General features: G+C 38.1%; 1 protein-coding gene and 1 pseudogene across 9 annotated transcripts in view; one reads left to right on the top strand and one right to left on the bottom strand.

The window, feature by feature from the left end:
- DENND6A (DENN domain containing 6A) overlaps window positions 1-17,065 on the bottom strand; it is a 142,005-nt gene that overhangs the window by 26,769 nt on the left and 98,171 nt on the right. For 8 of the 9 annotated variants that reach the window (XM_074403617.1, XM_074403619.1, XM_074403618.1 and 5 more), the window contains 4 exons: window positions 13,561-13,666; window positions 12,247-12,326; window positions 10,629-10,691; window positions 9,173-9,228 (listed from right to left, as the gene is read on the bottom strand). In XM_074403617.1, coding sequence (XP_074259718.1) covers window positions 9,173-9,228; window positions 10,629-10,691; window positions 12,247-12,326; window positions 13,561-13,666 — 305 coding nt within the window. The remainder of the gene's footprint in view (window positions 1-9,172; window positions 9,229-10,628; window positions 10,692-12,246; window positions 12,327-13,560; window positions 13,667-17,065) is intronic. The other variant, XM_074403620.1, reaches the window with a different exon arrangement.
- Window positions 13,892-14,663, top strand: LOC101033314 (ubiquitin-conjugating enzyme E2 N-like; annotated as a pseudogene).

Here is a 17,065-nt window from a genome sequence, read left to right as displayed (position 1 = left end):
GGGGTGTGTAAGCATACAAGCAGGGTAAGGAGGGCAGTGATGTGAGGCTTGATGTGGTGTCGAGTCAGAGCCCAAAAGAGGGGAGATAGCACCCACCTGTAGACATGGTCTTGTGGGATAAAGTTACCTGAATGAGACAGGAGGGTATCCATAGGGGGAGTCAATCCAACAAGGAGAATCAGAGAGTGAGCAGGGTAAGGAGGGTATCCATGCAGAAGGGAAGCCAGGTGTGGAATGTCAGGGCCCAGGAGGGATGAGAAAAGTATTAGCATGGAGGACAAAGTTGCAGCAGAGTCCTAGCCAGAGCAATCAGACAAGAGAAAGAAATAAAGAGCATGCAAATTGTTAACGAGGAAGTTAAACTGTCACTGCTGATGACATGATCATATACCTAGAAAACCCTAAAAACTCATCCAAAAAGCTCCTAGAACTGGTAAACAAATTCAGCAAAATTTCAGTATACAAAATTAATGTACACAAATCAGTAGCTTTCCTGTACACCAATAACAACCCAGCTGAAAATCACATCAACCTCTTTTACAATAGCTGCAATAAATCAAATTAAATACTTAGGAATATACTTACCCGAGGAGGTCAAAGACCTCTACAAAGAAAATGACAAAACACTGCTGGAAAAAATCATAGATGACACAAATGGAAAAACACATCCTCCTAACTTCATGGATGGGTAGAGTCAATATTGTGAAAATGACCATATTGCCAAAAGCAATCTACAAATTCAAAGCAATTCCTATGAAAATACCACCATCATTCTTCACAGAACTGAAAAAACAATCCTAAAATTCATGTGGAACCAAAAAAGAACCTGCATAGCCGAAGTCAGACTAAGCAAAAAGAACAAATCTGGAGGCATTATATTACCTGCCTTCAAACTATACAGTAAAGCCATAGTCACCAAAACAGCATGGTACTGGAATAAAAATAGGCATATAGACCAATGGAACAGAACAGAGAACCCAGATATAAAGTCAAATGCTTAATAGTCAACTGATCTTTGACAAAGCAAACAAAAACATAAAGTGGGGAAAGGATACCCTATTTAACAAACAGTGCTGGGATAACTGGCAAGCCATATGTACAAGAATGAAACTGGATCCTCATCTCTCATCCTATACAAAAATCAGCTCAAGATTGATCAAATACTTAAATCTAAGACTTGAAATCATAAAAATTCTACAAGATAACATTGGAAAAACCTGTCCAGGCATTAGCTTAGGCGAAGACTTCATGACCAAGAACCCAAAAGGAAATGCAGCAAAAACAAAGATAAATAGATAAGACTTCTTTTGCTTCTGTACAGCAAAAGAAATAATCAGCAGAGTAAACAGACAATTCATAGAGTAGGAGAAAATCTTTGCAATCTATACATCCAACAAAGGACTAATACCCAGAATCTATAAGGAAGTCAAATTAGCAAGAACAAAACAATCCCATCAAAAAGTGAGCCAAGGACATAAACAGACAATTCTTAAAAGAAGGTATACAAATTACCAACAAACATGAAAAAATGCTTAACATCACTAATTATCAGGGAAATGTAAATCAAACCCACAGTGCACTAGCACCTCACTCCTGCAAGAATGGCCATAATCAAAAAAATCAAAAAATAATAAATGTTGAAGTGGATGTGGTGAAAAGGGAATAGTTTCACACTGTTAGTGAGAATGTAAACCTAGTACAACCACTATGGAAAACAGTACAGAGATTCCTTAAGGAACTAAAAGTAGATCTACCACTTGATCCAGCAATCCCACTCCTGGGTATCAACCCAGAGGAAAAGGAGTCATTTAAAAAAATACTTGTACATGCATGTTTACAGCAGCACAATTTACAATTGTAAAAATATGGAACCAGCCCAAATGCCCATCAATGAGTGGATGAAGAAAATGTTGTAAATACATATAGAGTTGTGTATAGATATATACCATGAAATACTACTCAGCCATAAAAAGGAATGAAATAATGGCATTCACAGCAACCTGGATGGAATTGGAGACTATTATTCTAAGTGAAGTAACTTGGGAATGGAAAACCAAACATCATTATGTTCTCACTCGTAAGTGGGAGCTAAACTATAAAAATGCAAAGGGAGAATGATACACTGAACTTTAGGAACTTGGGGGAAAAAGGAGGGATGGGGTGAGGGATAAAAAGACTATACATTGGGTACAGTATACATTCCTTATGTGATGGGTCCACCAAAATCTCAGAAATCATCACTAAAGAACTTACTCATGTAATCAAACACCATCTGTTCCCCAAAATCCTTTCGAAATAAACAAAAAACTTAAAAAAAAAAAAGTTGCAGCAGAGATGGAACATTGATTACTAACAGGGGTACTGACCCAATCAGCAAATAGAGAGTAATTTAACATATTATATATGAATGTGTATATATACATGCATTTATATATATATATATATATATATATACACACACACACACACACAAACATACACACACATATCCTAGCTTTGTCCACTTGAGAGGGTCTAAAAGCAATGATATTCCAATATGAATAAGTATACCAGGTGCCCAGATGTTATCTGCAAAATCCTATTCTCTGCTAAAAAGAACCAAGGTTTTTTATATAAATGGCTGATTCTAGGGCTGGGGAAGAGAAAATACAAGATGATCTGGAACCCAAGAGAACAGAAAACATGTCCACACAAACACTTATACACAAATGTTGATAACAGCATTATTCATAATAATCAAAAGTGTAAACCATCGAAATCTCCATCAAATGGTGAATGGATAGGCAAAATGTGGTGTATGCATATGGAATAAATAAATAAATACACACACACACACACCTTTATGTGGACATATATACGTATGTGTATTAAATATATGTACATATTTATTTATTTATTTATATTTTTTTGACGGAGTTTCACTCTTATTGCCCAGGCTGGAGTGCAATGAGGTGATCCTGGCTCACCACAACCTCCACCTCCTGGGTTCAAGTGATTCTCCTGCCTCAGCATCCCCCGTAGCTGGGATTACAGGCATGCACCACCATGCCTGGCTAGTTCTGTATTTCTAGTAGAGACGGGGTTTCACCATGTTGGTCAGGCTGGTCTTGAACTCCTAACACCTCAAGTGATCTGCTTGCCTCAGCCTCCCAAAGTGCTAGGATTATAGGTATAAGCCACGTGCTTGGTCCATCCACGTGGAATATTATTCAACCATTAAAAAAATGAAGTACAGACAGTCCCCATGTTACAATGGTCCGACTTAAAATTTTCAACTTTACGATGTTGCAAAAGCAGTACGCATTCAGTATGCTCCTCAACTTAAGACAGACTTACCTCCGGATAAGCCCACTGTAAACTGAAAATATCAAAAACACACTTTCAACTTATGATATTTTCAAAGTTATAATGGGTTTAACAGGACATAACCCCCTTGTAAGTCATGGAGCATCTGTACTGATTCATGATACTGCACAGATGAACCTTAAAAGCATTATGCTGGGTGAAGGAAGACAGTCACAAAAGGTCACATTCGGTATGATTCTAATTAAATGTTTAAAACAACAAGTACATAGAGTTCCATAGAGACAGAAAGTAAGTTAATAGTGTCAAGGGGCTGGGAAGAAGAGGGAATGGGAACTGCTAATGGGTACAGGGCTACATTTTAAAGTGACAAAAATGTTCTGGAATTAGCAGTGATGGTTGCACAACTTTGTGAATACATTAACAAACCAGTGAGTTGTACTTTAAAAGGTTGAATATTGTATGGTATGAGAATTACAACTTAGTTTATTTAATTACCATAAAAAAAAAAAAGATAAACCTGGAATATCTTGCACCAGAAAGCAAGGAAGTATTCAAAGAAGAACAGAAGCCGGGCCCTGTGGCTCAAACCTGTAATCCCAGCACTCTGGGAGGCCAAGGCAGGTGGATCACAATGTCAAAAGATCGAGACCATCCTGGCCAACATAGTGAAACCCTGTCTCTACTAAAAATAAAAAAGTTAGCTGGGTGTGGTGGTATAGTAGTCCCAGCTACTCAGGAGGCTGAGGCAGGGGAATCGCTTGAACCCAGGATGGGGAGGCTGCAGTGAGCCAAGATCATGCCACCGCACTCCAACCTGGTGACAGAGTGAGACTCCATCTCAAAAAAAAAAAAAAAAAAAAAAGAATGACAGAGATATTTGACAGAGATATGGCGAAAACATAGAAGCCAGCCTATAGTAAGTTCTCACTGGCTAAACTGGGGACATTTTGAATATCAAAATAGATAATAATGGACTAGAATCCATTGAATAAAGCAAGAAATCAGAGTCCAAGCGAATATATAAAAATAGTGTGCTGATTTAAAATATGTCCAGGCTGCCCATGGTGGCTCATGCTTGTAACCCCAATACCTTAGGTGGTGAAGGTGATCAGAGGATCACTTGAGGCCAGCAGTTTAAGACCAGCCTGGGTAATATAGCAAGACACCCTCTCCACAAAAATAATAAAAATAAAAATAAACAAATAAAATCTGTCCACAAATTATTTGACACTCCTTTCAAAACATGGAGCCTAATTCTCTTGTTCTTGAGTGTGGACTGGATTAGTGGTTTGATTGTAAGCAACAGAATATGGTAGAAATTACAATGTACAACTCTGAAGGCTAGGTCTTACAGGACACTGTGGCTTCAGCCTTCTCTCAGTGCTTGCTCTGGGAAAAGTTAGCTGCCATGTTGTGAGAGCACAGGCAGCCCTATGGAGAAGTCCATAAGGCTAGGGCTGAGACCTCCTAACAACAGCCACAAGGAACTGTGATCTCCAGCCAACAGCTGTGCAAGAAAGCCTTGTGGGGAAGTAGACTCTCCAGACTCATGTCCGATTGACTGAAACCACAGACAACAACTGACTGCAACCACATAAAAAACTCCGAGCCAGAACCACCCATCTAAGCAGCTCCCAGATTTCCAACCTTCAGAAACTGTGTGAAATAATGTTTGCTCTTTTAAGCCTCTAAGTACTGGAGGTAATGTGTTACACATCAATAAATAACTAACATACATAGCTTCAAATGTCTTCCCCAAGAATATCTAATTACAAAAGGAAAAACAACTTATCAGTGGAGAAGCTTGGAGGACACCACGTTAATCAAGTGATCAAAATGAACATCATCAATAATGAGGCAAGCTGAACTTGTGTGCCATCTCCCGACAGATGCAGAGCCTCAATCTAATCAGAAGTAAATACCAGACAATCCTAAACTGAGGAGTTTCTGCAAAATAACTGTCCTGGAATCTACAAGAATATCAGGGTCATGAAAGTGACAGACTAAAGAACTATTCTGATTCTAAACTAGACATTATTATAATAACTGGTAACATTTGAACTGGTCTTAGTATTACATGATATTAACTGATCAATGTTGATTTTACCAATTTTGATGGTTGCATTGTATATCTGTTTGTAGGAAATAGACTCTAAAGTATTAAGGGATGATAGGGCACCAGGTCTCCAGCTTACTACCAAATAGTTCAGGAAAAAAGTCTTCTGTATTGTACTTGCCACTTTTCCGTTGGCTTGTAAAAAATAATCAAAGGAAAAATGAAAAAGGCCTACATGAAAACATCTGATCAACTGACTTTAATAGTGGGATTCCTTTAACGCACCAAGTTGCAAATTATTGTCTTTCAAATATATTAATATATTATTAGCAAAGGGCACAAATAGAAGATAGGAAGTATAGTTACAAGATAAATCATTCTTTGAAAGCTTTGTATTATACTGATAATATGTTATCAAAGTCGTTTTTTTGGGGGGGGGAGGCAAGTTTTTAATATTCAGGAAACTTATCTCCAGCTCTAACTAAAAAATATTAGTAGTGTGCACCAAATTAACTACAGTACAGGATTACTGAAATGAAGGTCTGTAAGGAAATCACTGGATCTTTTTTTTTTTTTTTTTTTTTTTTAGTACCACATTTATATTCCCATTCTGGAGTACCATGCCTTTATGTTATGCTCTCACCATTAAAACAGCCATGCCTTGGGAAAATAATTAGGAATTAACGTTTAAGAAATAAATAATGGTTTCAACCTTTTGATAAAGATATAGTATGTTATTATAGTCTGAAACCTAAACCCAAAGGAAATTAACATGTGTCAAATAGCATGAGATATATTTTATGGGGTGATAGGCTTTCTCAATCTCTGAAACACAGAAACAGCCATAACTGTTGTCTATTCAGCCATTGCAGTAGAAAGCCAAAATAACTTGTTTCTCAAGTCACAATAGGGAGCAGGGGAGAGAAGCAGATGGCGAGAGGTGATAACTGATGTGTCTTTCATTGTACTAGGAATCAATAGCAAATATCATCAGGTAAAATGTCTGATTGTAAGGCAAGAAAATGTTCATTTCTTTCAACAGAAAACTGCCCTTCAATTCTAATGTCACCTCTAAAACAGAACGAGAAAACTATTTCTCTATTAAGAAAGCTGAAACCAAAAGCATGGTCCATGGAATAGACCTTGACCTAGCGAAAGAAGCCCTATACTCAACTGTATCTCTGCCACTCAAATTCGAATGCCTTTCTAGGTCTCTGCTCTCAAGCTCAGTCTTGGTATAAATATATCACCTTCAATATAACTGGTAAACTTTCATTCACACTAATAAATGTGAAATATAAGCTCTATCGACACAAAACAAAGCACACTGTCACAATTAAAGTATTAATCTAATCATTAGCTATCAAATGCTTGACATATTACTATCACCGTGTGAGATTATTTGTCAAAATTTGGTTTTCCTATCTCTTGGGAAACAAGAATTAAAAAACAACAAACTAACTTGTCCCACTCTTAAAACAATATTATGTAATTCACATCCAGGAGAAGAGACATGTGCTAATCAAAGGTGTTGGTGATGGGGGAATTAACTACAGGTTGGGCATCTCTAATGTGAGAATCTGCAATCCAAAATGTTCCCAAATCCAAAAGGTCTTGAGCATTGACATAATGCCACAAGTGGAAAATTCCACACATGACCTCATGATGAGTCGAAGTCAAAATGTAATAAAAATTTTGTTTCATGCACAAAATCATTAAAAATATTTGTAAAAAGTATGTTCAGGATATGTGTATATAAGGTGTATATGAAGCGTAAGTGACTCTTGTGTTTACACTTGAGCCCATCCCCAAGATATCTCGTTATGTATACGCAAAAATCTCCAAATTAAAAAAAGTCCAAAATCCAAAACACTTCTGATCCTAAGCATTTCATATATGGCATATGCAACCTGTACCACAAAAGCTAAGATAATCAGTAACAAACAAAAAAGTGTAAGCCTCATACTCAGAAGTTCAAAAGAAAAAATGTCTGACTCTGTATTAATTTATGCCACTTCAGCAAAGAAATTATTCCTTAATGAGTCAAGTATTAAAAGGAGATATAGCATACATTCCTCTTAGTGCATTTTTTCTGTAATATTTATTCATTTATTTTGGGGACACACATAAGTTTTTAAGAAAATTAATTGGTTTAAAAAGTCACATTTATTACTTGGTATATTCTCAGGAGTTATGGGTAAGAAAAGTAAAATTAAGAAGTCATATTTATAATTTATGCACAGTAAAATTTACCCTTACCAAAGTTCTAGAATAGTTCTATCACCTCATGAAATCCCTGCAGCCCTTATGTAGTAGATTTCTTCCTTTAGCCCCAGGTAACCACTGATCTGATTTCTGTCCCTATAGTTTTGTCTTTTCCAGAATATCATATAAATGAAATCATTCAGCAAGTATCTTCAGATATCTGGAGTCTTTCACTTAGCACAGTGCTTTTGGAAGTCTTCCATATTGTTGCATATATTAACTGCTCCTTTTTTTTTTTTTTTTTTTTACTGCTGAGTAGTATTCCATGTGCATTCATATATTACATTTTGTCTGTCCATTTATCAGTTGATGAACACTTTGGTTGTGTACAGTTTTATACTACTATGAATAAAGCTGCTATATAAACATTTGCATACAGGTCTTCACATAGACATGTTTTCATTTTTATTGAGTAAATATCTAGAAATAGAATGACAGTACTGTGCTAGGAGCAACATACAAAGCTAACGAATCTTTTTGTTTTTTTAAAAACTAACCAATCTTTGAAGTAGTATTCCATGTAGTTTACAAATCATCAAAAAAAAAAAAAAAGATTGGGCAGATACGGTGGCTTACAAATGTAATCCCAGCACTTTGGGAGGCCAAGGCAGGTAGATCACTTGAGGTCAGGAGTTTGAGACCAGCCTGGCCAACATGGTGAAACAGCATCTCTAGTGAAAATACAAAAATTAGTCAGACATGGTGGTGTGCACTTGTAGGCCCAGCTACTTGGGTGGCTGAAGCAGAAGAATTGCTCGAACTTGGGAAGCGAAGGTTTCAGTGAGCCAAGACTGCAGCACTGCACTCTAGCCTGGACAACAGAGTGAGACTCTATCTCAAAAAAGAAAAAAAGATCCCACCAAAAAAATCCATTTTATGTCTTCCATGACTTTTTGAGCATTTGGTAGTTGCAGTGGTTTACCAAGCTGGCCTATACATCAGAACCACCTGAGGAGCTAGAACTTGGCACCAATCCAAAGATTTAGCTGCTCTGGGTAAAGGCACAAACATTACTTTTTCTTTTTCCTCTATTTCTTTTTTAAATGCTAAGAGTATCACCTTTTTATTTTTTTATTTTTCATGTTGACATTTTTCAAACATACAAAAAAATAAAAACAGTGTAAGAGACATCAACATACATATCACTTAGATTTAATGATTAATAATATTTGCCATTTTATGTCATCTATTTTTTCTTACTGAAGTATTTCAAAATAAAACACAAACCTCATGACATTTCACTCCCAAATAAAATGCATCTCTTTTTTAAAAAGCACATTTTATAACATCATTACAATATAATTCTCACACCAAACCAAACAAAAAATATTTTTACATACTCTATATCCAAATTTCCCTAATTGTCAAAGCTTATAACATGTAGACAGGGATGAACCATTGATTTATAACATGTAAAACATAGTAACTATTTTCTTACCATTTTTTTCTATATCCTATATGAGAACATTCTTTTTTAATATATTACCACCGTCATCACAAAGCAAAAGAAAGAAAAGTCGGTTAACAAAATTTTTTATTCTTTACCTGAAAAGATCCACCTCATGAACAGTAGGTAAAATAACAGATATATTTGTGTCTGCCTGAGAGATAAAAAAGAAAAATAATAGAGACGATATCACCAAAATTTACCGAAAATTCAAAGTATATCTATCTCATGATCAATAAGCCATGTTGCCCTATCTAACTTTTAAGATTCTTTTCCTTTAGAAGCAGCCAGAGAGGGAATGGGTCTTACCAATCTTCCCTAACATAGCAGAAGATCAAGAATACACAGACACCTTGGATAAAAAATTAATCCCAGGCTCATGCCTGTAATCCTAGCACTTTGGAAAGCCAGGAGGGAAGATGGCTTGACGCCAAGAGTTCAAGATCGGCCTAGGCAACAGAGTGAAATGCCATCTCTACAAAAAAATATTAAAAATTAGCCAGGTGTGGTGGCATGCACCTACAGTCCTAGCTACTTAGGAGGCTGAGGTGGGAGAATCACTTCAGCCCAGGAATTAGAGGCTGCAGTGAGCTATGATCATGCGACTGTACTCCAGCCTGGGTGACAGAGGGAGACCCCATCCTTGTTTAAAAAAAAAAATTAATCTAGGCCGGGCGCGGTGGCTCAAGCCTGTAATCCCAGAACTTTGGGAGGCCAAGGTGGGTGGATCACGAGGTCGAGAGATCGAGACCATCCTGGTCAACATGGTGAAACCCCATCTCTACTAAAAACACAAAAAACTAGCTGGGCGTGGTGGCGCGTGCCTGTAATCCCAGCTACTTAGGAGGCTGAGACAGGAGAATTGCCTGAGCCCAGGAGGCGGAGGTTGCGGTGAGCTGAGATCGCGCCCTTGCACTCCAGCCTGGGTAACAAGAGCGAAACTCCGTCTCAAAAAAATAAAAAAAAATTAATCTAATAGTCAAGATTACATTAACTTGCAACTGTATGAAATACTACTATTAATACTGGTTGATATGTGACAGAAATATTAGTTTTCCTACTGCTGTTTTTTATTCAATTCAAAGAACAAAGTACAACAAAAAAATTTATACCAGTTAAAAACATCAGTTAAAATATTTCAAATGAAAACTTCAACCCCACCCATGAACAGATGGTGCTTTTGGAAAAATAGAGCAATCGTAACTACAGAATTCTTTTAAGTGAGTCTCCTAAAATCGGAAGTCTGCTGCTCACTCTCCTAAGATAAGAGGTTTTTCCAGAATCAAAGCTTGTTAAGAAAAAATTCACTTTCCCCCTTTCCTCACAATGAAAATACAACTTCTGAGTTCTCCAGTGTCTGTTGGAGAATTAACAAGAAAAAACACCCTAAGAAACATGAGAGAATATATTTGCAATTCATTAAAAATTATTTAATATGATATTTCAGTAATTTTCAGAAATATGTAATAAACTCAAGAAACTGCATTTGCTAGTTTAAAAAGTCTGTTAAAGAGACTATATGTGCTGGATCATTCTACCACAGTACCACACTACCTGCTGAGTAAACTGCACTATTTGAGTTGTCCCAGGCTTGTCATGACATGTGGGAATCCGTACCTTAAAGAAAGAGAGGAAATTATTTTTGGCTACAAAAGAATAGGGGATGAGAAGTACTGCTAAAAAGATATGGTCAGTAATGCCAAAAAAGCTACAAAAACAAAATATTTATGTCAGAGTTAAAAACTAAGGTCATACTTATTTTTAGTCACAGCAAAAAGTAAGTAAATCAAGGTCACCATACCCACATATACACAGAAATCACTAACTTCCTGAGAAGCAAGTATGTTGAAAAACAGAAAAAGGACATCAGCTTCATACTGCTTCCTGTTTATTGTTCCAATCTTTGCTTCATTAATGTACACACACCCAAACACACCCTCTCAAGCTTGCCAAACTTTTGGATAAATCTCACAGGAAACAATGAGAACACTCAACAAAGAGCTATCAGTATTACTTTTGATGATTTCCCAGGGAAAAACACAATACAGATCCTATAAAAATGAGCACACGTACAGAGAGAACATAGTCATAAGTACTACTCAATAGTGAATTGCAAAGCACTTACAGTACACTCATACAAAGTCTGAGAGGAAAATGCTAATTTATTTAAAAGAAAAATCTAACAGAGAACAATACCCTGGGATGAACATGTTTGGTCCTGACATCTCATGTTAAGAACATCATTTAGAACTAGGAACCAATGCTTTCCCAATTTCTCTTAATTTTTATTAATTCAGAATCAATTCTACTAAGTGATCTGTTTCTGCATATCACTCATCTCTGGAGGCACTGGTAGGGCCACCGAGCTGCAGAACTCTAGAAGGTAGCACTTACATGTACATGTATTACATTCAAATGACATTATTCTGCAAACTCTACAGGATGCCATGGGATCAGAGGTGCCTGAAGCTGTGCGACTAGTGGTTCTAGGAAGCAAAATGAATTGCAGTATCTCTGTAATGCCACACATCAATGACAAACAAGTGAAAGCAATAACATGATTAACATTAATAGAAGGTTAAAAAGCAAAGCCCACGTGGGAGCTTCCTACAAAGTTCTTTTTTTTTTTTTTGAGACAGAGTCTCAATTTTGTCATGCAGGATGGAGTGCAGTGATGCAAACATGGCTCACTGCAGCCTCAACTTCCCAGCCTCAAGCAATATCCCAAGTTCCTAGGACTACAGGTGTGCACCACCATACTCCGCTAACTTTTGCATTTTTGTAAAGACAAGGTTTTACCATGTTGCCGAGGCTGGTATTGAACTCCTGGGCTCAAGTGATCCACCCACTTTCGGCCTCCCAAAGTGCTGGGATCACAGGTATGAGCCACCACACCTGTCCAAGTTATTTAGAAAGATCACAATTAGCCTGGGAAACATAGTGAGATCCTGTCTACAAAAAATTTAAAAATTAGCCAGACATGGTAGTGCATGCCTATAGTCCTGGCTACTTGGGGGGCTGAAGTGGGAAAATTGCTTGATGCCAGAAAGTTGAGGCTGTAGTGAGCTGTAATCACGCCACTGTACTACAGCCTGGGTGACAGCACAAGACCCTGTCTCAAAAAAAATTAAAATAAAATAAAAAGGAGACAATTCAAGATATGAGATATTACCTTCATTACCACCCCCATGATAGGCAGGTGTAATGTTTTCCCTGGCACTGGAGCAGGCCATCGATCAACATCATTACAAGCTGAAAAATATAACAAAATATTTCCTTAGAATAAGTGAAGATATCAAGTATTAAAAATGAGAGATTAGAAATTAGAACATTACTTTCCATGTAGCAGAAAAAATATACTGGGAAGAATTAAAGATAAAAGACATAAGAAAAGTCAAAGCGATGAAAACATTTTACATTTCACTCAGAAATACTCATATGTTCTAGGATATAAACTGGTTAATACAGTTTTTGAAAGCAATAAACTAAGTACTTTTTTTGATGATGAAGTCTTGCTCTGTTGCCAGGCTGGAGTGCAGTGGCGCGATCTCGGCCCACTGCAACCTCTGCCTCCCAGGTTCAAGCTATTCCCCTGCCTCAGGCTCTCAAGTAGGTGGGACTACAGGCACCCAACACCATGCCCAGCTAGTTTTTTCTATTTTTTTTTTTTTTTTTTTTTTTGAGATGGGGTTTCACCATGTAGGCCAGGATGGTCTTGATCTCCTGACCTTGTGATCTGCCCAAACTGCTGGGATTACAGGCATGAGCCACCACACCCGGCCTAAACTAAGTTGTCGTTGTTGTTGTTGAGACAAAATCTTGCTCTGTCACCCGAGCTGGAGTGCAATTGTGGGATCTCAGCTCACTGCAACCTCCACCTCCCAGGTCCAAGCAATTCTCCTGCCTCAGCCTCCTGAGTAGCTGGGATCACAGGCATCTGCCACCACACCCAACTAATTTTCATATTTTTAGTAGAGACAGGGTTTCACCACATTGGCCAGGCTGGTCTCAAACACCTGACCTCAGGTATCTACCCGCCTCGGCCTCCCAAAGTGCTGGGACTACAGGCGAGAGCCACAGTGCCCGGCCCTAAACTAAGTACTATAGGGAGTTTTCGTATTCATTTATTATTACTAATTAGCTACAAAAGCACATCAACAGGCAAAGGCCTTCCATCTGTTGCAAGTGACATAAGAATTTTTGTTCAATAGTACTCTGAATATTAAAACTGTCAACTTGATCTTCATTTATTGTTATCTTAATAATAACAGGCACCATCAAAGCAGTTAGAGGAGATAACGAAAGGCAGTTTTGGTATAGATGCCAGACAAATCGTTTTATATCTTTCTCCTATCATATATTCCTTAAATTCCTACCTCACCTTATATAAATTTTTATAAATCAACTTCATTTTTATCGCTCAATTTCAATAAAAATTTTAAAACTCCTTCATAAAGGTACTCAGCTCACACAATGTTAAACTTACCAGCTTCCAAGTAAGGTTCACTCTTTTCAAAATATTCTGGTGCTATCTGTTTGAGCACAGTGTGAAAAAAATGAATATAAGGTAGTTTGCTGATCAAAACCAAGGACTGAGGGGAAAAAAAAAAAAGAAACAATGTTTTAAAAGTTGCTTTGCCATTCGTTTCTTACATAAGCAATTACTAACAAGCTAAATTCAGCAAAAAGTGTGGATTTTAAAATAAAAAGGTTTTACAGTGGATAATTAAAAGGATAAAACCATAGCTGCAAAATACAGAAAGTTTAACTTTACTACTACACTTTAGGAGCATAAAGGCATGTTAACAGATGTTCCTGCTCTTCAAAAAAAAAAGAATTTTCTATAAACAAACTAATGTCTTCCCAGTTTCCAAGGAAGAAAAAGAAAAAAGAAAAAAAAAAAAAACTAATGCCATGAGTAACTTCGAAAGCCTAGCTGCTGTTATCCTTACAATAGCAATATCAAGAATTAGCTGGGAGAGGAGACCAGAGGCCGAACTCGGGTTCTGACAAGATGGCCGGGCTGCCCCGCAGGATCATCATGGAAACCCAGCGTTTGCTGGCAGAACCAGTTCCTAGTGTCAAAGTAGAACCAGATGAGAGCAACGCCCCTTATTTTCATGTGGTCATTGCTGGCCCTCAGGATTTCCCCTTTGAGGGAGGGATTTTTAAATCTGAACTATTCCTTCCAGAATACCCAATGGCAGCCCCTAAGGTACATTTAATGACCAAAATTCATCATCCTAATGTAGACAAGTTGGGAAGAATATGTTGAGATATTTTGAAAGATAAGTGGTCCCCAGCACTGCAGATCTGCACAGTTCTGCAATCGATCCAGGCCTTGTTAAGTGCTCCTAATCCAGATGATCCATTAGCAAATGATGTAGCAAAGCAGTGAAAGACCAACAAAGCCCAAGCCATAGAAACAGCTAGAGCATGGACTAGGCTATATGCCATGAATAATATTTAAATTGATCCGATCATCAAGTGTGCATCACTTTTGTTCTGCCAAGACTTCTTCCTTTTTGTTTGCATTTAATGGACACAGTCTTAGAAACATTACAGAATAAAAAAGCCCAGACATCTTCAGTCCTTTGGTGATTAAATGCACATTAGCAAATCTATGTCTTGTCCTGATTCACTGTCCTAAAGCATGAGCAGAAGCTAGAAGTATCATCTGGATTATTGTGAAAGGTTTAAAAGCAGCGGCCCCTTCCTGCTTTTACTCATTTCCCCCATCCTGGTTTAAGTATAAAGCACTGTGAATGAAGGTAGTTGTCAGGTTAGCTGCAGGGGTGTGGGTGTTTTTCTTTATTTTTTTGAGGGGGGAGGTAGTTTTATTTTAATTTTATGGGCTCCTTTCCCCCTTTTATGGTGATCTAACTGCATTGGTTAAAAGCGGCTAACCAGTTATTTCGAATATGCTCTCTAGCCAAGTCTAACTTTATTTAGATGCTGTAGATGAACAAGCTTGAATTGTTTGAACCAAAATGGGAACATTAAACAAATATCACAGCCCTCACTAATAACATTGTGACTTTGCTGTCAAGTGTAGATTCCCCTCTTTAAAAAAAAGGCTTGTGGCCATTTTGTATGGCTTGTCTGGAAACTTCTGTAAATCTTATGTTTTAGTAAAATATTTTTTGTTATTCTACACACACACACACACACACACACACACACACACACACACACACACAAGAATTAGCCATATGAACTTTTTCCATTAAAGAAAGAGCAGGCTGGGCGTGGTGGCTCACACTGTAATCCCAGCACTTTGGGAGGCCAAGGTGGGCAGATCACCTAGTCAGTTCAAGACCAGCCTGACCAACATGGAGAAACCCTGTCTCTACTAAACATATAAAATTATCCTGGTGTGGTGGTGCATGCCTGTAATCCCAGCTACTTGGGAGGCTGAGGTAGGAGAACTGCTTGAACCCAGGAGTCGGAAGCTGCACTTAACCAAGGTCGCGCCTCTCCGGCCTGGGCAACAAGAGCAAAACTCCATCTCAAAGAAAAAAAAAAAAAAAGAGCAAATTTTGATACTCTTCCAAAAGACTTATGGGTTGTATTTTACAGTTCAACTGTCACAATCACATAGCTAGAAATTGTAACTTTATAGTTTGGTCATTTCAGATATAAATTATGCTAATTTTTATACTTTTTTTTTTTTTTTTTTTTTTTTTTCTTAAAAACCAGTCTTTATTTTTCTAACACCAATTAGTGGTGAGGGGAAATTCTGAGTACAAAAAGGAAAGGTGTGTCTTGCTAGCTGGGATTAAACAGAACAGATTATTTTCTCTTTCTTTTTTTTTTTTTTTGAGACAAGGTCTCACTCTGTTAGTGAGTCTCAGGCTGTAGTGCAGGCATCCCCAAACTACGGCCCGAGGGCCGAATGCAACCCCCTGAGGCCATTTAACCAGCCCCCCACCGCACTTCAGGAAGGGGCACCTCTTTCATTGGTGGTCAGTGAGAGGAGCACAGTATGTGGTGGCCCTCCAACGGTCTGAGGGACAGTGAACTGGCCCCCTGTGTAAAAAGTTTGGGGACACCTGCTGTAGTGTAATGGTGTGATCATGGCTCACTGCTGCCTCAACCTCTTGGGCTCAGGTGATCCTCCCACCTCAGCCTCCTGAGTAGCTGGGACTACAGGTGTACTCCACCAAGTCTATTTTTTGGAGGGGAGGGGTGCGAGGGTGGATTTTTGGTAGAAATAGGGTTTTGCCATGTTGCCCAGGCTGGTCTCAAACTCCTGGGCTCAAGCAACCTGCCCACCTTGGCCTCCCAAAGTGCTGGGATTACAAGTGTGGGCCACTGTGATCTACCTGATTCTTTTTAAGAAACAAAAGGAATTGTACATTTGGAATAGAAACAATAATTGCTAAGATGTTGCTAAAGTTTATTTATTGGCTCTTCAAAAAAGGATATAATAGTTCAGGCTTTTATTAGTTGTAACAATGTTACAATCTGTTTATTCCTTCCCTTATTCTAAAATGTCAAAATTAAGCAGATTCCTCTGTCTTTTGACAGAATCTCATCCAATAACTGTAACTTGCAGTCAGGAATCTGGCACAGAAAACAAAAATTCAATAGCAATTAAACATACACAGACAGGTGTCTATAACTTTAAAAAAGAAGATAAAATATAAACCCAAGGCTAGGTGCAGTGCCTCACACCTGTAATCCCAGCACTTTGGGAGGTCAACGTGGGTGGATCACCTGAAGTCAGGAGTTCGAGACCAGCCTGGCCAACATGGTGAAACTCTGTCTCTACTAAAAGTACAAAAATTAGCTGGGCATGGTGACGGAGCCTGTAATCCCAGCTACTTGAACCTGGGAGGCAGAGGTAGCAGTGAGCCAAAGTCGTGCCACTGCACTCCAGCCTGAGAGGCAAGGACAAAACTCCATCATATATATATTTTTATATATATGCTGGGCACAGTGGCTCATGCCTGTAATCCCAAATCCCAGCACTTTGGGAGGCTGAGGTG

The sequence above is a fragment of the Saimiri boliviensis genome, chromosome 8, assembly GCF_048565385.1.
Source record: "Saimiri boliviensis isolate mSaiBol1 chromosome 8, mSaiBol1.pri, whole genome shotgun sequence".
Classification (NCBI taxonomy): domain Eukaryota; kingdom Metazoa; phylum Chordata; class Mammalia; order Primates; family Cebidae; genus Saimiri; species Saimiri boliviensis.
This window is presented reverse-complemented; position numbering and strand designations above follow the sequence as displayed.